At 44.9% G+C, this 24,760-nt stretch overlaps 1 protein-coding gene across 1 annotated transcript; it reads right to left on the minus strand.

Moving 5' to 3' along the window:
• Window positions 1-6,107: 6,107 nt before the first annotated feature.
• On the minus strand, window positions 6,108-24,496 carry LOC140185301 (zinc-binding protein A33-like). Its single transcript, XM_072238690.1, has 7 exons — window positions 24,411-24,496; window positions 22,638-24,023; window positions 20,817-20,912; window positions 20,175-20,408; window positions 18,526-18,548; window positions 18,320-18,438; window positions 6,108-6,737 (listed from the first exon to the last, which is right to left on the minus strand). The coding sequence occupies exons 2-7, from the start codon at window positions 23,046-23,048 to the stop codon at window positions 6,193-6,195; spliced, it is 1,428 nt and encodes a 475-aa protein (XP_072094791.1). The 5' UTR covers window positions 23,049-24,023; window positions 24,411-24,496; the 3' UTR covers window positions 6,108-6,192.
• Between the last annotated feature and the right edge of the window lie 264 nt (window positions 24,497-24,760).

Genomic DNA, 24,760 nt, shown 5'->3' on the forward strand with positions numbered 1-24,760 from the left:
CAGATTAGCTGGTCTATAATTCCGATTTCTGTCTCCCTCCTTTCTTAAAAAGTGCGATAACATTAGCTACCCTCCAATCCACAGGAACTGATCCTGAATCTATAGGACATTGGAAAATGATTACCAATGCGTCCACGATTTCTAGAGCCACCTCCTTAAGTACTCTGGGATGCAGACCATCGATTCTGGGGATTTATCACCCTTCAGTCCCATCAGTCTATCCAACACCATTTTCTGCCTAATGTGAATTTCCTTCAGTTCCTCCGTTACCTTAGGTCTTCCGGCCACTACTACATCTGGGAGATTGTGTCTTCCCCAGTGAAGACAGATCCAAAGTATCTGTTCAACTCGTCTGCCATTTCTTTATTTCCATAATAAATTCACCCGTTTCTGTCTTCAAGGGCCCAACTTTGGTCTTAATTAATGTTTTCCTCTTCACATATCTAAAAAGCTTTTACTATCCTCCTTTATATTCTTGGCTTGCTTACCTAATCTTTTCTCCCCGTTTTGCCTTTTTAGGTATCTTCTGTTGCTCTTTAAAAGTTTCCCAATCCTCTGGCTTCCCCCTCATCTTTGCTATGTTATACTTCTCTTTTATTTGTATACTGTCCTTTACTTCCCTTGTCAGCCACCGACGCCCCTTACTCCCCTTCGGATCTTTCTTCCTCTTTGAATGAACTGACCCTGCACCTTCTGTATTATTGCCAGAAATACCTGCCACTGGTGCGTGGGGCCCTTCACAATACTGTGAGCTTTGCGGGGCAGCGTGTGGTGTAAATGTCTGTAATCAGCGGGGCCTTCTGGGAGTTGTAGTCATACTCCTCGCCTCCTCGCACGCTCCCTGCAAAGACATTTTTCCTCAGCTGCCACAAGTTTTGCCGGAACGGACTGACTGAGGCGACGAAGGAGAACCGCGCCCGTCCTTGTGGACGCCGAGTCCGGCGACCATCGACAGCAGCGACTCGCTGAACTTCGCCATGGCCATGGAGCGGAAGAGGAGGGGCCGAACATGGGGCAGATTTCTACCAGCCTATCGTAGCGCAGACCCACCACTAACCCCTGCTGTCAGTGGCTACAGTGGATGTCGGTCAAATCAGAACTCACACGGTGATTAGTTAATATGAACGTCAGTCAGCCTCCTGTCCTGACGCGCTTGAGTTTGGATTTACTGTATATCGGGGACTGGAAGCCCATATATTTGAATGTGTTTGGTAAAGCAAATTGGGAGAAATGTAAGTTTTTATGTGATGACGCATCAGTCTCCGAGTAACACTATTAATAATAGAAGGGCACAGGCCGTGATGAGGAAGGCGGTGATTTACTGGAATTATATTGAGATAATATTTGAAGGGATATTAAACTTGGAGGTGTTTGCGATGTGGTTAAGGAAATGGGGGGATTTGAAATGATCATATTATTCCAGTGTTGATTAATGAGGGCAAAATGATTGTGACTGAAACAGGGGAGGTTGTGTTACTGGCTGGGTCATTTGCTGTCATTCAAAATCAAGACCATTTAAGTGAAGAAGTTAAACAATGTAGGGATATGTTTTTCAGTGAATAAATACCCTGATGTGTTGGAACCCAGTCATAGTATCACTGATGTAGAGTTTTCTTTGCAGAAATTTAAGAAATCTATTATTAATTCAGGTCAGGCACCCCAGGGAAGTGTGATATATGTAATTGTAATTCTCTCTTGTGAAAATATTAAATTTTTGAATTGTGTTTGGAGATCAGGCCATCTTCTTCCCTCATGCAATATGGCAGCAGTTGTGCCTGTTCTGAAACCTGGGAGATCCCCGTCTGATCCTTCTCGTTTTGGGCCTATATCGTTAATGTCTCATTCATGTAAACTGATGGAATGTATGGTAATCGAGTGCTTGAGTTATATTTTGGAAAAGAGAGGTGATATAGCATTTTATCAGAGTGGATCTTGGAAGGGCAGAAAAACATTAGATTCAGTTTTAGATTTGGAAGATGATATTAGGAAAGCACAGTTAAATAAAGATGTTGTAATAGCAGTATTATTTGCTATTGTTACCACATATGATATGTTATGGACGGAAGGACTTTTGATCAAATTTTGGAGATTAGGAATGAGGGGAGATTGCATAATTTATCTGAGTTTTTTATTTGGACGGACTGTGCAGGAATGGGTGGGCACATGATATGAAATTATATGATTAAATTCTTGAGGAATAGTCTGTCATAAGTTTTCCAGACATGCGAATGGATAATAAACTGACATGGAAGCACCCTATCAGTAAAATAATTTATATGTGTGGCTATTCTAGGGTGCAACAGGAAAATCTTTGTTGATTTTCTATATTTGGTTTAATTCAATCTGTTCTTGATTCTGGCTATGTGGCTTAAGGATCAGCTTCATCTTCAACTTTATTCTGTTTGGGTGTGTACCAGCACAGGCTTTAAGATTGTGTTGTGGTGCAGTAAGGTCGCCTACTGTTTCGGCTTTACTGGTTGAAATAGGATAATTGCCCTCACAATGACAGAGGGTGAAGTTGCTGTTAACATACTGGATTAATTTGAGGGGTAAAGAAATATCATCATGTTAAAGGTGTGCTAGAGGACTGTTGGGAACATCACAAGAAGAATGTTTTTAGTTTTGGGTGGCTGGGTTCTTATCAAACTGGGAATATGTGTGTATTGGATGATACAACATCTCCCACTGTAGCTTCCTCTGTAGCACCACCTTGTTTTTCCAATGACTTCAGTTGATTTTAGGTAACACAATAGGATTATGTTCTGCCTGAGAGTCTGCTGGTTCATCGGTATATTAATGAAAGTTATTATTATTCGGTAACCATTTTTACAGATGGATGAAATGATAATTTAACTGGGAATGTTGGTGTGGCTGTTTTCTTTCTTTGTGTCTGAATTGCAGGTAATGATAAAGAAATGACTTACCAGCCACTAATCAGTACATGAAGCATAATTCATTGTCATCCTTTTAGGCTGACAGTGGGTGGAAGAAATTGGTCCGTGCAAATTTGTAATTTCTTCAGAATCCTTTTCGGTTTTGATAAGACTTAAAACAGGTTATTCTAGCAGTAGGTCAGATTTGCCTTTAGAAACTCATCAAACAGTATTTCATATACAAGGTTTGGTTCATATGTCTACACATTATGGATCCTGCACAGCGCACTGTTAAGGGAAATGATCAGGCTGACTGTTTAGCAAAAACACCTGTTAAAAGTTCAGCTGTGGAAATCAACCTTCCACTTAGCAAATCAGAAGCTAAGGGTTAAGAACTAGTGGCTTATGGCAAGACTTGTAAGATAATGGACACAAGGACAGACACCTTTACAGAATACATAAACCTGTTGGGTTTATAGAAGAAGGCCTGAAAACAAGAAGGGGGAAGAAATTATATTGACAGAACTTGGAATTGTCCACACTATGCTTAATTATACCTTGTATCTAATTGGAAAACTTCATTCTGTGTCATGTACATTTTGACATTATGAAACTGTTAAACACATACTATTTCAGTGTGAAGCGTATCAGGCTGAAAGATCAATTGCAGTCTCAGTATGAACTTTGGGGGCCAGATGGGAGTGACTTTAAGCTAATTCACAGCATTTACTGGGAAAAGGCATGTAATAATGGTAATGTCACAATTGTAATGAGGGATTTCAATATGCAAGGGGATTGGGAAAATCAGGTTGGTGTCAGATCACAAGAGAGGGAATTTGTTGAATGCCTACGAGACGGCTTTTCAGAGCAGCTTGTGCTTGGGTCTACTTGGGGAAAGGTCACCCTTCATTGGGTGTTGTACAATAACCCTGACCTTATTCAGGAGCTTAAAGTAAAGGAACCCGTCAGAGGCAGTGATCATAATATAATTGAATTCATACTGCAATTTCATAGGGAGAAGCCTAAGTCACATGTATCAGTCTCACAATGGAATAAAGAGAATTACAGAGGCATGAGAGAGGTGAATTGGAGGAGGATACTGGTGGGAGGACGGTGAGCAGAGGTGGCTGAAGCATCTGGGAATAGCTCACAAGGTGCAGGATAGACATGTCTCACAGAAGAAGTTCTCAAGTGGCAGGGGTAGGCACCCGTGGCTGACAAGGGAAGTTAGGGACTGCTTAAAACCTGAGGAAATGTCATATAAGGTAGCACAAGTGAGTGGGATGCTGGATTATTGGATTCTTTGAAAATCCAAAAAAAGGCAACTAACAAGCAATAAGAACGTTAAAGATGAAATATGAGGCAAATGAGCCAATAATAAAATAAAGCTGGACACTCAGAGTTTTTTTTCCCAGTTAAATAAGGAGTGAAACGGAGACGAGAGTTGCCATTGGACGACTGGAAAATGATGCTGATGGGGGACAAAGAAATGGCAGATGAACTTAATGAATACTTTGCAACAATCTTCACTGTGGAAGACACAACAGGATTGAGTGACTTTGCTGTTACAAAGGAAAAAGTGCTGGACAAACTCAAAGGTCTTAAGGTGGATGAGTCATCTGGACCAGATGGACTACATCCCAGAGTCCTCAGGGATGTTGAAGAGATAATGGATGCATTGGTCACGATCTTTCAAGAATCACTTGATCCTGGCATGGTCCAGGAGGACTGGAAAATAGAAAATTGCACATTTCAGAAGGGAGAAAGGCAAAAGAAAGGAAATTATAGGCCAGTTAGCCGAACCGCAGTAGTTGGGATAGTATTGTAGTCTTTTTTTGAGGAGGAGTTTTCAAGGTATTTGGCGACTAATGATAAAATAAGTCAATGTCAGCATGATTTCTGTGAAAGAAAACCGGGCCTAACAAACCTTTAGAGGTCTTTGAGGAAGTGAAGAGGAGGGTGGACAAATGAGAGGCAGTGGATATCATTTACTTGGATTTTCAGAAGGCCTTTGATAAGGTAGCACACACGAGGCTGCTGAACACAATAAAATCCTATGGCATTACAGGAAAGATACTGGCATGGACAGAGGAATGGCTGACAGGCAGGAGGCAGCGAGTGGGAATAAATAGGGCTTTTTCAGGTTGGCTGCCAGTGACTAGTGGTGTTCCTCAGGGGTCAGTGTTGGGACTGCTACATTGTTTGTCAGTGATTTAGATAATGTAATTGATGGCTTTGTGGCAAAGTTTGTGGATGATGCAAAGAAAGGTGCAGGGGTAGGTAGTGCTGAGGAAGCAATACGATTACAGCAGGACTTGGACAAATTGGAAGAAGTGTTAAAAACATGGCAGATTGAATACAGTGTTGGGAAATATATGATCATGCATTTTGATCCAAGGAATAATATTACTCAGTATTATTTAACTAGACAGAAAATTCACAGGTGCCAGGGGCTTAGGAGTTCTCCTGCAAGAGTCCCAGAAGGTTATTTCCCATTTTGAGTCTGTGGTAAAGAAGGGAAATGCAATGCTGGTTTTTCTCTGAAGGGGAATAGAATATTTAAGCAAGGAAATAATGCTGAGCCTTTATAAGACACAAGTTAGGCCGTACTTGGAGTTTCATCAATGTTTTGGGTCCCATATCTCAGAAAGGAAAGGGGAGTCTCATTGAAACCTACGGAGTGTTGAACGGACTAGATAGAGTGGATGTGGAGAGGTTGTTTCATGTGGTGGGGATACCCAGACTAGAGGACACAGTCTCAACATTGAGGGGAGACCTTTTGAACAGAGGTCAGGAGGAATATTTTTAGCCAGAGAGTAGTGACCCTGTGGAATACTCTATCACAGACGGCGGTGGAGGCCAAGGCTGTGGGTATATTTAAGGCGGAGGTTGATCATTTCCTGATCGATCAGGCCATTAAAATACATGGAGAGAAGGCAGGAGTATGGGGTTGAGTGGGATCCGGGATCAGCCATGATGGAATGGCGGGGCGGAGTCGATGGGCTGAACGGCCTAATTCTGCTCCTGTGTGTTATGGTCTTACCAAGATTCACCCTGACCCCCCTCTCCCAGTCAGCACCGCCCCCACTTGTCCGATTTAACCTGTCTCAGTGCGGATGGACTTAAGGACCCGGGGGAGCTCAGGACCCGCCGCCCCGCGGCTGCTGCTGAATCCGTGGTGTTTCTGTTCCGTTGTCGGATGTGGTGAACGAGTTAAAATTAACGGATCGATAATTCTCATTTCGTGTTTATTTCACTCTCCGCCCATTTATATTTACAGCGACTTTACTCCTGACGCCGGTCCCAGGACCCGACCCGTTTACAGACCCGGAGCGGAACCGGAGTAGATTCTCAGCCACCGGTTTCCATCCCAAGTCATGAAGAAAGGATAAAGTTTCCCCGTGAATTTATTCCCAGTGAAGGTGTGGAGATCGGACTTGGTCTCCGCGTTGTAAAATGAAACTGTTCCGGACGGGTAACTGAGATAAACTCCCACCCTCCCGGGGATGGGACCGGCAGGGAGACGGGACTCGGGGGAGAGGAACACGTCACAATCCCGATGTATCACGTCACCAACCTGCCCGATGACCCAGAATCCGGTCTCCGGACTCAGTCTGACCTCTCCTTCCCTCTCCACAGACTCTGCGGCGACTCCCAGACCCCAGACTCGATTCCCCGTCACCTCCACCTCCCAGTAATGCCTCCCCGATGTGAATCCCTCCGATCCCAGCACACAAGACCAGAATGTGAATCTCTTCCCGGTGTCAGGGAGATTCCTCCGGGACCCGGTCCATCTCACACTCTTCCGATCCTCAGACACCTCGAGACACGGACTCGCCGTTTCCACATCCAGGGTGACAGAGACTGGGGGGAGAAGCAGATAATTAGAGAGTCCCCGGGGATCGGGGGGAGACTCGGGCAGCGCAGCCCCGGGGACCGGGGGGAGACTCGGGCAGAGCGGTCCCGGGGACCGGGGGGAGACTCGGGCAGCGCGGCCCCGGGGATCGGGGGGAGACTCGGGCAGAGCGGCCCCGGGGATCGGGGGGAGACTCGGGCAGCGCAGCCCCGGGGATCGGGGGGAGACTCGGGCAGCGCGGCCACGGGATCGGGGGGGAGACTCGGGCAGCGCGACCCCAGGGATCGGGGGGGAGACTCGGGCAGCGCGACCCCGGGGATCGGGGGAAAGGCCGCTAGGCCTCAGGCGCGGTCGGGTGGCCGACACGAACCTTTCCCGTGGTTTGACCGAACGAAACCGGGTGGACAACTAATATCTCCCGAAGGGTTTTCCACTGGACGGAGAGCAGAGATTTCCCGATCAAACAGACACAAAATGCTGGAGGAACCGAGCGGGTCAGGCAGGAGGTGTGGAGAGAGATGGACAGTCTACGGTTCAGGTCGACATCTTCCCTCAAGAACAGAAATAAATAGACAGCAGAAACGATTGCGGGAAATGGGTGGATTAAGATGGGAAGGGGGTGGGTGAATAGATTTAAACTGGAGGTCACGGAGGCCCATCGGCCCAACTCGTTTGTGCTGACCAACTTACTCTAGTGAGCTAGTCCCATTTGCCCATTACTCCTTTCACCTTTTCTTATCCACGGCCCTGCCAAGATGTATTTTAAAACATTCTCCCTGTACCCATCTCTACAGTTGATCAAGACCCGGTGTAAACAGAGATAACCCTCTTCCCTGTCCACTGTACCATGAATTTTAGTGTCATTAACAAACCTACTAACTATGTCACCGACATTATCATCCAAATCATTAATAGGAATGACAAACAACCCCGGCCCCAGCACCGACCTCTGCAGGTTACAGGCCTGCAGTCCTCTGTGTTTAAGAGACACTTGGACAGATACTTCAATAGGCAAGGCACAGAAGGAGACTGACCTAATGCTGGCCAATGGGATGAATGTAGATGGGTAAATAGGTCAGCACAGATGTGATGAGTCGAAGGGCACATTTCTATGCTGTACGGCGATGGCTCTGTGAACTGAATGTATAAGAATTCCCAAACCCCCCTCTCCCTTCGGGTGCTGAGAATTCCAAACAGACAGTGACCCCTGACCCTTGACTCCTCAGACAGGGGAAACATCCTCCCTGTATCCTGCCTGTTGACCCCAGAAGAATTTTTTGTTTCCCTGAGATCTCCTCTCTTTCTTCTGAACAGGGAACAGGGAACATAGAACAGTACAGCACAGGAATGGCCCTCCATCCAATGTTAACATTCATTTGTGAGTGTGAAGTGTGAAGTGGGGGAGTGTGAAGGTTCGAGACAGTAAAGAAGGTGATAATGGGAACCAGCAGTGGAGAGATAAATGTCAGATTGAACCAGAACCAGGTGGGGGAGGGGTGGAGAGCCTGTCGGTGAACTGTGCGTGTAGACGTAACGAGAAGCTGGCGGGGACAAAGATGGAGATGAGGACCTCTTTGTCCCCTTTCCCACAACCCCATCGCCCGCAGCCCCTCATTTGGACGGGAGAGAATTTGCAGGGACCCTTAAACAACACAGGTCCTGTTGCAGGATTTCAGCCTGAACCATCAACAGTTCACTCTTTTCCATAGATGCTTCCTTGCCTGCTGAGTTCCTCCAGCATTTTGTGTGTGTGGCTTCACCTTAAATATAGTCAATGAAATATATTCCCTGCGGCAGATTCACTATCCTGTGGATAAAGGAATTCCTCCTCATCTCTGTTCTAAATGGACACCCTCTAGTCGGAGGCTGTGCCTTGTGTTCTCGACCCAGTCACTATAGGAAACATCCTTCCGACATCCACTCTCTCCAGGTAGGTTTCAGTGAGATCAAGCCAAGACCCTTCATCAGGACCTGTGTTACTTGGATTACCAGCATCTGCAGATTTTCTCATGTTTGATTTTTAAAGCAGAAGTTGATATGTAAACTTCTTGATTAGTCAGGGTGTCAAATGTTAATGGGGAGGAGGCGGGAGAGTAGAGTTGAGAGGGATAATAAATCAGCCATTCTTCTAAACTCCCATGAGTACAGGCCCAGAACCATCAAACACTCCTCATATGTTAACTCTTTTATTCCCAAAATCATTCTTGTGAACCTCCTGGACCCTTTCCAATGCCAGCACATCTTTTCCGATATAAGGGACCCAAAACTGCTCACAATACTCCAAATGTGGTCTGACCAATGCCTTATAAAAGCTCAGAATGACATCCTATTCGAATCCTCTCGAAATGAATGCTAACGTTGAGCTTGCTGAGCTTAACACTGACTCAAACTGCAATTAACCATCAGGGAATCCTGCACAAGGACACCCAAGTCCCTTCTGCACCTCTGATTTTTGAATTTTCTCACTGTTTACAAAATCGTCTGTGCCTTTACTCCGCCTGCCAAATTGCATGCACGACTTCCCTACTCGATAATCCATCTATCACATCTTTGTCCATTTTCGAATCTGTCTCCGTCCTTCCCCAGACTCTGAGCTTCTGCACCACTACCTTCCCCTTCACCCAACTTCATCTCATCTGCAAACTTGGCCACAAAGGCAACAATTCTGTCATCCAAATCATTCTTTGTCTATTTCGGCTTTGTGTTCCTCGAAGAATTCCAGCAGATTTGTCGGGCAAGATCTCCCCTTCAGGGAAGGCACGCTGTCTTTGCCCTATTTTATCATGTGCCTCCATGTACCCAAAAGCAGTTCCATTAATACTGGACTCCAGCATCTTTCCAAGCTCACCACATCCAGACTAACTCGCCTGTAATTTTCTTTCCTCAGCTGCTCTCCCGTCATAAAGAGTGAAGTGACCTTTGCAATTTCCAGTCGTCTTGAATGTCCAATTATCTAGTGATTCCTGAAAGATCATTACTAATACCCCCATATTCTCTTCAGCTAACTCTTTCCGAACACTGGGGTGTAGTCCATCTGGTCCAGGTACCTTCAGACCGTCAATCTTCCCACGCACTTTCTCCTCAGTAACATCAACAACACTCAATTCTGTCCCCAGACACTCTCACATTTCTGACATACATCTGGTATCTTCCACAGTGAGGATTGACACAAAATATTAAATAAGTACTTCGACAATGTATTTTGTCACATGTCTCCTCTCCAGTGTCACTTTCTTGGGGTCCAATATCCACTCTTGCCTCTCTTTTACTGTTTAGAGTTTTGTGTCCTCTTGAGTATTGTCGGCAAGCTTTCCCTCATATCTCATTTTCTCTCCTTCGGGCTTTGTAATTGCTTTCTGTTGATTATCAAAATCTCATCAATACTTCAACATCCTGCTAATTTTTGCTCTATTGTATGCCCTCTCTTTCACTTTTATGCTGTCTTTGACTTCCCTTGTTAAACAAGGTTGCCTCATCCTCCGTGGATAATACTCCTCTGTCTTTGGGATTTATCTATCCAAATTGCCCCCAGAAATTCCAGTCATTGTTGTTCTGCAATCATCCCTGCTGGCGTCCCCTCCCAATCTACTTTGGTCAGCTCTTCCCTCATGCCTCTGTAACTAACTTTACTCCACTCTAATACCGATACATCTGACTTTATCTCCCTCTCAAACACCAGGGTGAATTCTATCATTTTATGATCACTGCTTCCTAAAGATTCTTTTCCCTTAGTCTCCCAAATCATATCTGGTTCACTATACAAATCCCACTCTAGAATTGCCTTTCTCCCATTGGGCTCAACCACAAGCAGTTCAAAAAAGCCATCTTGGGGACTTTCTACAAATTCCCTCTCTTGGGATGCAGCACCAACCTGATTTTCCCAATCTACCTCCTTGTTGAAATCCACCATTCCGACTGTCACACTGCATTTTTTTTTTCATTTCCTAGTGTAATTTGTATCCCATTTCGACCCTGGTTACTATTTAGAGGGCTGTATATAATTACCATCAGGGTCTTTTTACCCTTGCAGTTTCTTAACTCTACCCACAATGACTCAACATCTTCCCATCCTATGTCACCTCTCTCTAAGGATTTCATTTCATTTTTTACAACAGAGCCTCCCCAGCCCCTCTGCCTACCTGCCTGTTCTTTGAATACAAGGTGTATCCTTGAATGTTGGGCTTCAAGCCAGCATCTCCTTTCAGCCACAACTCAGTGACGCCAACAACGTTATACCTGCCAATCTCTACCTGTGCTACAACATCATCAACCTTATTCCGTATACTGGAGCATTCAAATATAACACCTTCAGTCCTGTATTCATCAGCCTATTCGACACTGTCCACATGAACTTAAGCAAGATCTATGATATCAATGATAGACCACAGTTCGGGTATTGTCTGCATGTCCACTTCCTCGAATATAGTGAAACATAGAAACACAGAAAACATAGAACACAATACAGGCCCTTCGGCCCACAAAGCTGTGTTGAACATGTCCCTACCTTAGAACTACCTAGGCCTTACCCATGATCCTCTATTTTTATAAGCTCCATGTAGCCATTCATGAGTTTCTTAAAAGACCCTGTCGTTTCCGGCTGCAGCACCACCACCAGCAGCCCGTTCCGCGCACTCACCATTCTCTGCATAAAAAACATACCTCCGACATCTCTGTATCTCCTTCCAAGCACCTTCAAACTATGCCCTCTCATGCTAGCCATTTCAGCCCTGGGAAAAAGCCTCTGACTGTCCACACGATCAATGCCTCTCATCATTTTGTACACCTCTATCAGGTCACCTCTCATCCTCAGTCATTCCAAGGAGAAAAGGCCGAGTTCACTCTACCTATTCTCATAAGGCATACCGTCCCCGCCCCCCAGCAAAAACAGGCAACATCCGTGTAAATCTCCTCTGCACTCTTTCTATTGGTTTCCACGTCCTTCCTGTAGTTGTAGTGAGGTGACCAGAATTGAGCGCAGTACTCCAAGTGGGCTGACCAGGGTCTTATATACGTGCAACATTACCTCTCGGCTCTTAAACTCAATCCCACAATTGATGAAGGCCAGTGCACCGTACGCCTTCTTCACCACAGAGTCAACCCGTGTAGCATGTCATTACACTGCACAGGAAGTTTCAGGAGGATGTTACCGGGACTGGGGGGGGGGGGGGGGGTCTTGGATTAAAAGTAGAGAGTGGATAAGTTTGGGCTATTTAGCTGTAGTGTAGGACGTTGATTGTTGACCCCTTATCGAGGTAAATACATTCACAACGGGCTGAGATAAAGTGAGTCTTTTTTCTGAGAAACGGGAGTACAGAACCAGAGGGCTCAGATTGAAAGTGAGAGGGAAAAGTTTCATGAGGGATCTGTGGGGTAATATTCTTACAGAGAGGGAGGTGGGCAGATGGAATTTGCTGTCAGATGCTGTAGAAACAGGTAAAATTAAAATATTTTCAGATGAACTTACACAGGTACATAGATAGGAAGTGATTAGAGGGATCTGGGACAAACACACACAAACGGGACATGCTCAGGAAGACACCTTAGTCTTGCAGATGGATGAAGTTGGCCGTGGGTTCAATATCCGTCAAACCCTCCCAGATCATCCTCCTGAGGAATCTCACCCTGGAGTCTGTCTGTGAACTGTTGATGTGACATCACGTCAGAGGGCAGCTCTCTGCACAGAACAGACTGGGTAATGACGGCAGATTTCATTCCTAAGTCGGAACGTGGGCCTATTTCTTTGACCATGTGTCACACTCAGATATTATGTGTGTGTGTGTGTGTGTGTGTGTGTGTGTGTGTGTGTTGTTTTGGTAAATATCAGTGTGTTTGTGTGTACACATTGAAGGAGAGTGTGCACATTGAAATATTTGTATGTCACAGTGTGTCATCACATGTCTGGTGTGTGCTGACAATGTGTGACATGTGTGAACTGTTTAAATAAATAAATTACCGTGTCTGAAGAGAATAGTTTCCAGGTTACTGAAGGAAATATCAACGTACATTGCTGCGTGTCTGACTACAATCTGCCAATCCTTCCCGTGTATGTGTGTGTCGGGCTGTTTTGCAAGTCTGGTTATGCTGTGTGTGCTTCTCCTGAGATGAAATCCTGAATGATGTCAATGCTGGTTGCGTTGTCTGGGCTCATTCTCACAATGCTTCAATGTTGTGGTCTGATAACCATAAGCTCATAAGATATAGGAGCAGAATTTGGCCATTTGGCCCACTGTGACTGCTCCACCATTCAATCACAGCTGATCCTTTTCTTCTCCTCCTCAGCCCCACTCCCCGGCCTTCTCGCCACAACCTCTGATACTGTGTGCAATCTAGAACCTGTCAAGCTCGGCCTTAAATATGCCCAACGACCTGGCCTCCACGGCTGCCTGTGGTAACAAGTTCTGCAAATTCACCACCCTCTGGCTAAAGAAATTTTTCTGCGTCTCTGTTTTTAAATAAGACACCCCTGTATCCTGAGGCTGTGCCCTCTTGTCCCAGACTTCCCCACTATGGGAAACGTCCTTCCCACATCTACTCTGTCTTGGCCTTTCAACATTCAAAAAGTTTCAGTGAGATCCTCCCTCATCTTTCTAAATTCCAGTGAGTACAGGCACAGAGCTATCAAACGTTTCAAGTCTGATAACCCTTTCATTCCCGGAATCATCCTTGTGAACCTCCTCTGGACCCTCTACGATGCCAGCACATCCTTTCTCAGATGAGGAGCCCAAAACTGTTCACAATACTCAAGGTAATGCCTCACCATTGCCTTATAAACCCTCAGCATCACATCTCTGCTCCTGTATACTAGACTCCTTGAACTGAATTCTAACATTGCATTTACCTTCCTCACAACTGACTCTACCTGCAAGTTAACCTTCAGGGTGCTCTGCAGAAGGACCCCCACATCCATCTGCATCTCAGATTTTTGAATTGTCCCCCCATTTTAAATAATCTACATATTATATCTCCTACCACAATGCATGACCATGAATTTCCCAGCATTGTGTATCGTTTGCCACTTTCTTGCCCAGTCTCCTCATCCAAGTCCTTCCACAGCCTACCTGTTTCCTCAACACTACCGGCCCCTCCACCAATCTTATTATATGCCAACGTGTCCTAACTTGTCCAGTATCACCAAGTATTCCATTACCTCATACTTAACAATTGACACTAATGTCTTCCCACCCACAGAGGTGAGGCTAACTGGTCTATAACTTCATTTCTGCTGCCTTCCTCATGACTAAGAGTTGAGTGATATTTGCAGTTTTCCAGTCCTCTGGCACCATACCAGAGTCCAATGATTTTTGAAAGATCATTTCAAATGCCTCCACAATGTCTACCTTTACCTCTTTCAGAACACTAGGGTGCAGTTCATCTCGTCTGAGTGACTTATGTCCCTTTTTGAGCACCTTCTCCCTTGTAACAGTAACTGCACTCACTTCTCTTCCCTCGCACCCTTCAACACCTGACACAGTGCCAGCGTCTTCCACAGTGAAGACTGATGAAAATACTCATTTAGTTCATCTGTCATCTCTTTGTCCCCTGTTATTATATATCCAGCCTCATTTTCTAGTGGTCCTATATCCACTCTCATCTCTATTTTATTTTTTTACAATACTTTAAAATCAATTTGATACTGTTCGTTTGTTTGACCTGCTGCGTTCGCCAGCAACTTTGATGTGTGTTGGTTGATATTGGTTGCTTACTTGTTTTATAAAGACAGGTGTGTAAAAAGGGCCTGAAGGATCATTGGAGACCCAAGTCACCCCAACAACAAACTGTACCAGTTGCTACCATACAGGAACTGGTTCCGCAGCATAAAAACCAGAACCAACAGGCTCCGGGGACAGCTTCTTCCACCAGGCTATCAAACTGATTAACTCGTGCTGAGACAACTGTATTTCTATGTTATATTGACTAGAATGTTATACATATTATTTATCATCAATTACTATAAACTGCACATTTAGACGGAAGATTTTTACTGCTTGTTTATAGAAAGGATGTAAGTAATAAAGTCAATTCAATTCAATTCAATTCAATTCAATTCAATTCCATATTTCATTTTTCCCCTCCCAATCATCTTTTCAGTTCCTCTCTGTAGGTATTTAAAAGCCTCCCAATTATAAGATCATAAGACAAAGGAGCAGAAGTCGGCCATTTGGCCCATCGAGTCTGTTCCGCCATTTTATCATGAGCTGATCCATTCTCCCATTTAGTTCCACTCCCCCGCCTTCTCACCATAACCTTTGATGCCCTGGCTACTCAGGTACCTATCAATCTCTGCCTTAAATACACCCAATGACTTGGCCTCCACTGCCGCCCGTGGCAACAAATTCCATAGATTCACCACCCTCTGACTAAAAAAATTCCTTCGCATTTCTGTTCTGAATGGGCGCCCTTCAATCCTTATATCATGCCCTCTCGTACTAGACTCCCCCATCATGGGAAACAACTTTGCCACAACCACTCTGTCCATGCCTTTAAACATTCGAAAAGTTTCTATGAGGTCTCCCCTCATTCTTCTAAACGCCAAGGAATACAGTCCAAGAGCGGACAAACGTTCCTCATATGTTAACCCTCTCATTCCTGGAATCATTCTAGTGAATCTTCTCTGTACCCTCTCCAACGTCAGCACATCCTTTCTTAAATAAGGAGACCAAAATTGCCCACAGTACTCCAAGTGAGGTTTCACCAGCGCCTTATACAGCCTCAACATCACATCCCAGCTCCTATACTCTATTCCTCTAGAAATGAATGCCAACATTGCATTCGCCTTCTTCACTACCGACTCAACCTGGAGGTTAACCTTAAGGATATCCTGTACGAGGACTCCCAAGTCCTGTTGCATCTCAGAACTTTGAATTCTTTCCCCTTTTATATAATAGTCTGTCTGTTTATTTTTTCTGCCAAAATGCATAACCATACACCTTCCAACATTATACTTCATTTGCCACTTCTCTGCCCATTCTTCCAATCTATCCAAGTCTCTCTGCAGACTCTCCGTTTCTTCAGCACTACCGGCCCCTCCACCTATCTTCATATTGTCAGCAAACTTAGCCACAAAGCCATCGATTCCATAACCCAAATCGTTGATGTACAATGTAAAAAGAAGCGGCGCCAACACGGACCCCTGTTGAAAACCACTGGTAACCGGCAGCCAACCACAATAGGATGCCTTAACCCCACTCTCTGTTTCCTGCCAATCAGCCAACACTCTATCCATGTATGTAACTTTCCCGTAATTCCATGGGCTCTTATCTTGTTAAGTAGCCTCATGTGTGGCACCTTGTCAAAGGCCTTCTGAAAATCCAAATATACAACATCCACTGCATCTCCTTTGTCTAGCCTACTGGTAATTTCCTCAAAAATTTGTAATAGGTTTGTCAGGCAGGATTTTCCTTTAAGGAATCCATGCTGAGTTCTGCCTATCTTGTCATATGCCTCCAGGTACTCTGTAACCTCATCCTTGACAATCGACCCCAACAACTTCCCAACCACCGATGTCAATTCTCTGTCTTCCTATTAATTTTCACTTTGTTGTATGCCCACTCTTTTGCATTTGCATCAGCCTTATTAGCCATGATTGTACTATTTTGCCATTTGAGTGTTTATTTATTTTTGGAATATACCTATCCTTCACCTTCCTCATTTTCCCAGAATCTGACATCATTTCTGCTCTGCTGTCATTCCGGACAACATCTCCCTCCAATTTACTTTGGCCAACTCCTCTTTCAGACCACTGAAATTTCTTTTTACTCCTCTGGAATACTACAATGTCAGACTTTACTTTTTCCTTATCAAATTACAAGTTGAACTCAGTCATGTTGTGAGCACTGTCTCCTAAGGGTTCTTTTACCTAATCACCTCCAGTTCAATACATAACACCCAATCCAGCAGAGCTGTTCCCCCAGTAGGCTCAACGACAAACTGCTCTAAAAAGCCACCACATGGCATTCAACAAATTCACTCTCTTGAGATCCATTACCAACTTGATTTTCCCAATTGACCTGCTTGTTGAAATCTCCCATGACTATCGTAACATTGTCCTTTTCATTGGCCTTCTCTATTTCCAGTTGTAATCTGTGGTCCACATCCAGCTACTGTTGGGATCCTGTATATGACTGTCATCAGTGTCATTTTCACTTCTGAATTTCCTTAACTCAACACACAAGGAATCAACATCTTCCAATCCTATGTTACATCTTTCTATTGATTTACCAGGAGAGCCATGTCACCCCCTCTGCCGACCTTCCTATACCACCGATACAATGTGTAACCTTGGAAATTCATCTCCCAACTACAACCATCCTTCAGTCATGATTCCCTGATGGCCACAACATCATACCTGACAATCTGTAATCGAGCAACAAGATCATCCACCCTATTTCTCACACTCCATGCATTGAGATATAACACTTTGTGTACCATACCTGCTACCTTTTTCATTCTGCATCCCTAATGCACTGATACTCACCCAGCTGGCTGCAGTTTTGTCCTCGTATCTGGCTGCCCCATCTGACAGTCTGACTGCACACTATCTTTGCATTTTTACCATCAATCCTACCCCTTCACTCGTTCCTAACCACCCCCCCCCCCCAACAAATTAGTTTAAACCCTCCCCAACAGCTCTATCAAACCTCCCTGTGAGAATATTGTTCTCCCTCGGGTCCAAGTGCAACCCATCCCTTTTCAGCAGGTCATTTCTCCACCAGAAAAGATCCCAATGATCCAAAAACCTGAAGCCCTGCCCCCTGCACCAGCTTCTCAGGCATGCTTTAATCTGCCAAATTATCCTGCTCCTACCCTCACCAGCACGTCGCACAGGCAGCAGTCCAGAAATTATAAACCTGAAGGTACTGCTTCTGAGCTTTCCACCAAGCTCTCCAAATTCTATTTTCAGGACCTCTTTGTTTTTACTTCCAATGTCATTTGTCCCAAAATATACCAACATATCCAGCTGTTTTCCCTCACTCTCTAAAATGCTGCAGACACGACCCGAAGCATCCCTGATTCTGGCACCTAGGAGGCAACATACCATTCGGGTGTCCTACTCACATCCACAGATTCTCCTGTCTGTTCCCCGACTGAGTCCCCAATCACTACCGCTCCCCTCTTTTCCCTCGAACAACAGTGAGAGTTGCAGATCCAGAAGGGGGAAGACCTGCGTCAATCAGAGTCTGCACTCACAGCGCACGAAGGACTTGTATATGTTTCTGACAAGCCCGGTGATCACACTGATGCCCGTTTTTATTCCCTACAATATCATCAAGTCAGTATTAATTTCTCAGCTCCTGTGGTAGGATTCAAACTCATGTCTTGGCGTGTTAGTGCAGTGTGCCTGGGATCGGGACACAGTGGTTCATCTGCCAGTCCCGTGTATTGGTTGTATTGTGACCCTGTGCTGGTGTGTTCAGGGGTCTGACATCTCCAGCTGACCATGTGACAGTGACGCCCCCCCCCCCAGTCGGTGGGGTTGATGTGGAATAGACTTCAGTTCCACTTCAACCCAATATTACAGCAATCTTTGCCTCAAATTTGAAATTAATTGTGATCTCACAAACAAGAAGAAATGAATCTTTGTAAGTTTTACCTCGATTAATGGCATCAAGTGTTTCTCTCAGCACTGTGTTCAGCAAATAGAGGTGATCAAATTTTTCAACCGGTAGGGCCTCATCTGTCACTGACAATTCCGGGACATCATCATTAATCCTGTAAATAATAAACTGATGGTGATAAACTGCTATTCTAAACTATTTTACAAATCCATACAGGGTTTCAGTAAAGAGCATGTCCTACCTCCTGTTCCGATGAGCTTCCTCCTGAAATAAATAAAACACAAATCTGAATGGACAGAGACTATTGACATCCTGAATTTCATCCAAACCATTACAAGGTGTTGAAAATTCCCACTCCTGCAGTCACTCACACACACAGACAATACAGAACCAGGGGTTGAAAATTCCCACTCCTGCAGTCACTCACACACACAGACAATACAGAACCAGGGTTTGAAAATTCCCACTCCTGCAGTCACTCACACACACAGACAATGCAGAACCAGGGGTTGAAAATTCCCACTCCTGCAGTCACTCACACACACAGACAATACAGAACCAGGGGTTGAAAATTCCCACTCCTGCAGTCACTCACACACACAGACAATGCAGAACCAGGGGTTAAATTACAGGAAAGGTTTCTGAAAATTAGATCATTACTGAGAGGATGAAACTTACAGGAAAGACAGGACGGGTTGCGCATTTTCATCTGGATAAGACGTCAGGGTGATAAGATGGAGCAATTGAAGATCAGTGATGGATTTGATTGTGTGCATGTGGAGAAAGTATATCTATTTATGAGCAGATGAAATTCCAGATGGATCTTAATAAATCCCATAAGAAATTTAGTGAAGAGGATGTGGAACTCACTGGCACAGGAGTGATTGAAGCGGAACAGCAGAGATTGAATGTCATGGGGAAACTGGATGAACACGAGGGACCAGGGAGTTCGGGCACTGTTGCTGGGTGCGGTGAGTAGGTGGGAGGAGGTTTGTTTAGCAGGGAAACAGATAGGAGAAGATGGACCGAATGGTCTGTTTATGATGGAGAATGGGATATTATCCTGTATGAAGTTTATCCGAGAAAGTAAAGAAACAGTGAATGTTTCCGTAATCTGATGGAAACTGGGTATGGAGGATAAGTCTGATGTGTGGGTCACATTCTTTGTTCTCAGTGATTGACAGAGAGACCCTCACACCCACCGCACCAGACGCACTCACAGCCTGTGACTGGAACTGGGTGTTAATGGGAGATTTAGAGGATATTTAACAGGTAATTAAGGACACAGCCTGTAACTCTGTGTTATTTTCAGAGCAGATTACATTCTGTCCTGGGATGTACAGAAGTTGTGGAAGTCCAGTTCTGGGACAGCAACAACCCTGAATAGTTTCATCAATTGTCTGGTGAAACAGTTTACTGCCATTTGTAAATGCTGTGTGTAGGAGCAATGCACCTGTTTTCTGTCTGCAGTGTATTCTGTGTTACGTGTTTATTATGGTAACACGTCATGTGTGTGGGGGCGTGGGAAAAGCGAACCGAATAAGTTACATATTCGAACTTTGTTCTCAAAAGTTTTGAGCTGGGGACGGACGGATGTCATATCTTTGTTGAACGATACGTTGCAGCTTAACTTACGATTTATAATGCTTAAGATTCATCGCTTCTAGATTGTACGTTGCTAATAGAGGATTGAATACATATCTTAGACATTTTGGAACATCATCATTGGAGTGATTGGAGGGTGCGTCATTCAAGTATAACAATCTGTGTGAGGTTGCCTGCAGCGGCAATTGATTTGTTAGAACTGGCCACTGTGCTGTGTTTATTTCAAATATACCACTGTTCATTTCGTGCTCTTTGACAGGAACAAATTGAAATATAATTCCTCACCTTGAGAAATATCACACTGTCTTTTTGATCCATCTGTTCCTTTAACTTTGAGATTTCCTCCTGAATCCACCCGATATTCTCTTGAATCTCTCGAATATTTTTTTCCATTCGATTTAGAATCCTCTCCTCTTCCTCCCTGAGATCCCTGAGTAAGCTCTGCTCTTTCTCAGTGATAATCTGGCGCAGTTCTGCAAACTGAGACGTGATGTGGGTCTGAACGCTTTGTGACTGTTCCTATCGAATGAAAGGTGAAGATTAATTTACTATATTGTTGTCTGTATTTCCTGATGACGTTAAGGTGACCATTCGGTCCATTAAAGTTCATGCTTCTGAATCATTCCCGTCAACCCCATTCCCTCACGTTTTCCTGAAACCTCCCTCATTGACCTATTAACTCCCACCTGATTCACATACAATCTCCCCCACCTTCACAGGGTCAATTGTAATTAACCATTCATCCAGCATGTCCTTGGGATGTGTCTGAAACTGTCGTGGTCACAAGAAGAGCATGCAAACTCCACACAAACAGCACCAGAGGTCAGGATCAAACCCAGGTCACTAGAGCTGCGATATTCTGCTATTCTGCATTAAAGGGAGCAAAAGTATACAGTAATATCAGAAAATCCGCTCAGGAAGCCTCACCCGGACTCCGGAAATCTTCTCTTTCTGTTGCTGCTCCTTTTCCTGGAAGTCTGATTTCTTTTTTGTGAGAGATTCTAAGGAAGATTTTAGCTGATCCTGGAAGTCAGAGAGCATAAGAAATAGAAAAAAAAAGGTAGAACAAAAGAAACAGGGGATCAAACGCGACTACCGCACACAAAATGCCAGAGGAACTCAGCATCTACAGTGGCATGCAAAAGTCTGGGCACCCCGGTCAAAATTTCTTTTACTGAGAATAGCTAAACAAGTAAAAGATGAACTGATTTCCAAAACGCATAAAGTTAAAGATGACAGATTTCTTTAATGTTCTAAGCAAAAAATGTTTTTTTATTTCCATATTTTGCAGTTTCAAAATAACAATAACATTGCGGCCTAAAGGTACTAATTTAAATTCATCAGTCCACAGGACTTGTTTCCAAAATGCATCAGGTTTGTTTGGATGTTCTTTAAACTCTTTGAATAGAACTTTCTGGCCACAATGAGCAAAGGTATGTTTGGAGTAAAAGAGGGTGCAGGATTTCATGAAAAGAACCCCTTTCCAACTGTTCAGCACGGGGGTGGACTGATCATGTTTTGGGCTTGTGTTGCAGCCAGTGGTCTGGGGAACATTTACTGGTAGAGGGGGAAATGAATTTAATTAAATACCAGCAAATTCTGGAAGCAAATGTCACACCGTCTGTAAAAAAGCTGAAAAGAGGATGGCTTCTACAACAGGATAATGAACCTAAACGCACCTCAAAATCCACAATGGACTACCTCAAGAGGCGCAAGCTGAAGATTTTGCCATGGCCCTCACAGTCCCCCCGACCAAAACATCATTGAGAATCTGTGGGTAGAACTCAAAAGAGCAGTGCATGCAGGACGGCCCAAGAATCTCTCAGAACTTGAAGCCTTTTGCAAGGTAGAATGTGCAAAAATCCCCCAAACATGAAATGAAAGACTCAGCTGGCTACAGAAAGTGTTTACAAGCTGTGATACCTGCCAAAGGGGGTGTTACTAAGTACTGACTATGCAGGGTGCCCAAACTTTTGCTTTGGGCCCTTTTCCTTTTTTGTTATTTTGAAACTGCAAAAGATGGAAATAAAAACATTTCTTGCTTAAAATATTAAAGAAATGTGTCATCTTTAACTTCATGCCTTTTGGAAATCTGTTCATTTTTACTCGCTTAGCTATTCACAGGAACAGAAATTTTGACCAGGAGTGCCCAAACTTTTGCAAGCCACTGTATCCAGGGCAAAAAAACAGTCGACGTTTCGGGATGAGACCCTTCACTAGGACTGGGCAGGAATGGGGAAGAAGCCAGAGTAAAAAGGTTGGGGATGAGAACCAGCTGATAGGTGACGGGTGAGACAACGTGATGGGGGACGTGGGGGAGGTGATGAAGTGAGAAGCTGAGAGGGGACAGGTGGAAGAGGCAAAGAGCTGAAGAAGAAGGAATCTGATACGAAAGGACAATCGACCATGGAAGAAACGGGAGGAACTGGGGCTGTTTGGGGCCTGAATGGTGACAAGGGAGGGGGTTAGGAGTCGGGTGTAGCACTTGTCCCTCTTCCAGGTGTCAGAGCCAGGAGGGACATCAGTGGGGACGAGCGAGTGGATAAGGGTGGTACAGTACGTAGAGGGCGATCCGTATAGAGAGCCGGGAGTTGTGGGGTGTGGGATGGGCTGTGGGACGGATAGATGCTAGAATCCCGTTGGAGATGGCGGAGGTTGCAGAGAATGATGTGTTGGTTACGGAGGCTCGTGTGATGGCCTGTAGGAGAAAGGAAATGTGTTAAGTATTAAATTAACGTTAATTTTTACCATGTAGATTTTAACAGCTTCTTTAATCGGCTTGAAGCGGTGCTCTCTGTGTTCCTCCGCCACTGCACAGATCAGACAGATCAGTGTCTTGTCCGTTTCACAAAACAGCTTCAGTTCTTCCTCATGTTCCTCGCAGTGAACTTTACTTTCCTTCCCTTTCAGATTCAGGTTTAGATTTCGAAATTTTTCAGCCAGATTTGCCAAGGCCCGATTGACCCTGAAGATGCGGTCAGCAAACACCTCTCTACATTCCGGGCAGGAGTTTCTCTCCTCCCTTTCCCAGCACCGTGTGATACAAGAGCGACAGAAGTTGTGTCCACACTCCAGTGACACCGGATCGGTGAAGAAATCCAGGCAGATGGAACAAATTACCTCCTCGGTTAAACTCTCGACCGGTCCTTTCGAAGCCATGTTAACTCGCGGCACTTCCTGATTCAGAATGATTTCACTTTCGGGGAGCTGCTGATCCCCTGCAGTACCGCGATTGTCCGCTACATTATTTTATATAAAGCTTCCTATCAAAGTAAGCTTTATATAAAATAATTAGAATGATAAAACGTGCAATGCTTTTCCCCAAAGAATTTACATTTGTTGTCTATGCGGTGTTTAGTGTTTTACATTCGTAAAAAACCGATAGGACTGTTGTCGCTCATGTGCCCCCCTCCCCCCCCCCCGGGGATGTTTCACTCCTACAATAACTGAGAGGCTTCCTCAGCCAACCCGGCCCCTCCCGGTCCAGTACTAGAGGTTCTCTATAGTTTCAATGGTTTCCCTGCAGTCTGGAATGTGCCAGTCGGCAGCATTCCTCCACGACAGGGATTCCCAAACATTTTATACCAAAGACGAATTCCATTAACCTTGGACCCCAGGTTCTGAACCCCTGCTCTCCGGACATCTCGATGTCATGGCAGACCAACAAGTTTCGGGCGTCTTTCTCCAAGTTGATGATCTTCCAGCAGCACTTGCTGTCCGTTTTCCTGTGCGTCCTGGGAACAGCCCGAAGATCAGTGACCCTTCTGTCACGCAGCTGCTGTGACACAGGCCCTTGCATCTTTCTCCACATATCTTCACCAGCCCACAGTCCGCAAAGAGGTGAGTGACCGTCTCGTCTCCACTGCAGTAATCTTGGGGCAGCGCGCTGTGGGAGTGATCTCCGGGCATGCAGCAAGGATCAGACTGGGAGGCTCCTCTCGCCGCCAGGCAGCTAAGGTCTTGGTGCCTGTTAGTGAGATCTGGTGATGAGGCATTCTGCCAGATGGTCTGGACTGTTTGCTCAGAGAACCACTCCACTGTGTCCATCCAGTCCTTCTCCCGCAGTAACTGCAGGACATTCCGTGCTGACCACTGTCTGACGTTCTTGTGGTCAAAGCTGCTGATCTGAAAGAACTGTAACCAACATCATTATCACAAGGTTCACATGGAGAAGCTTCCTGACTGAGAGAGACACAGTCTCACAGGGTATTTACAGGGTAGGGGCAGGAATGATATTTCTCCTGGCTGGGCAGTGGAACCGAGGATCACAGACTCAAAATCCGAGGTCACCTCAGCAGGAATGAGATGAGGAGAAATTTCCCCGCCCACAGTGCGGTGAATATCTGGAGTTTTCTAAATTAAAAAGACATATTTAGGGGTTCGGCGATGATGGATGGGAACTTTGAAGGAAAGTGGCGCTGAGGTCAAAGATCAGCCATTTCTAATTGAGGGGCAGCACAGCGCAAGGGGCCGAACGGCAACGCCTGCTCCTGTTTCGTATCTTCTAAAACACGAGTTTACCTTTGCGCCTTGTTCTCCCTTGGTTTTCAGCCATTCGGATTGCACAGGGGTGCGGTGACAGCTCCACAGATCCATCGGCAGCCGCTGCAGTTATTTCATCTCTTGTTATTTATCGCTATTTTTCCATATTTGCATTTGTACCGTTTGTTACCTTCAGCACTCTGGTTGATCTTTCACTACCTGCTTCTGTTATGGTTACTATTCTCTACTTTTTCAAAGTATGTCCGCAGGAAAATGCTTCTCGGGATTGTATGTCGTGACTTATCTGTACTCTGATAATAAAATTTACTTTAAACTTTGAGCTTCGGGGAACTTGTTTTGATTCTGAGAACAAACTGTGACTGACATCT

This window comes from Mobula birostris, chromosome 20 (assembly GCF_030028105.1).
Source record: "Mobula birostris isolate sMobBir1 chromosome 20, sMobBir1.hap1, whole genome shotgun sequence".
Taxonomy (NCBI): domain Eukaryota; kingdom Metazoa; phylum Chordata; class Chondrichthyes; order Myliobatiformes; family Myliobatidae; genus Mobula; species Mobula birostris.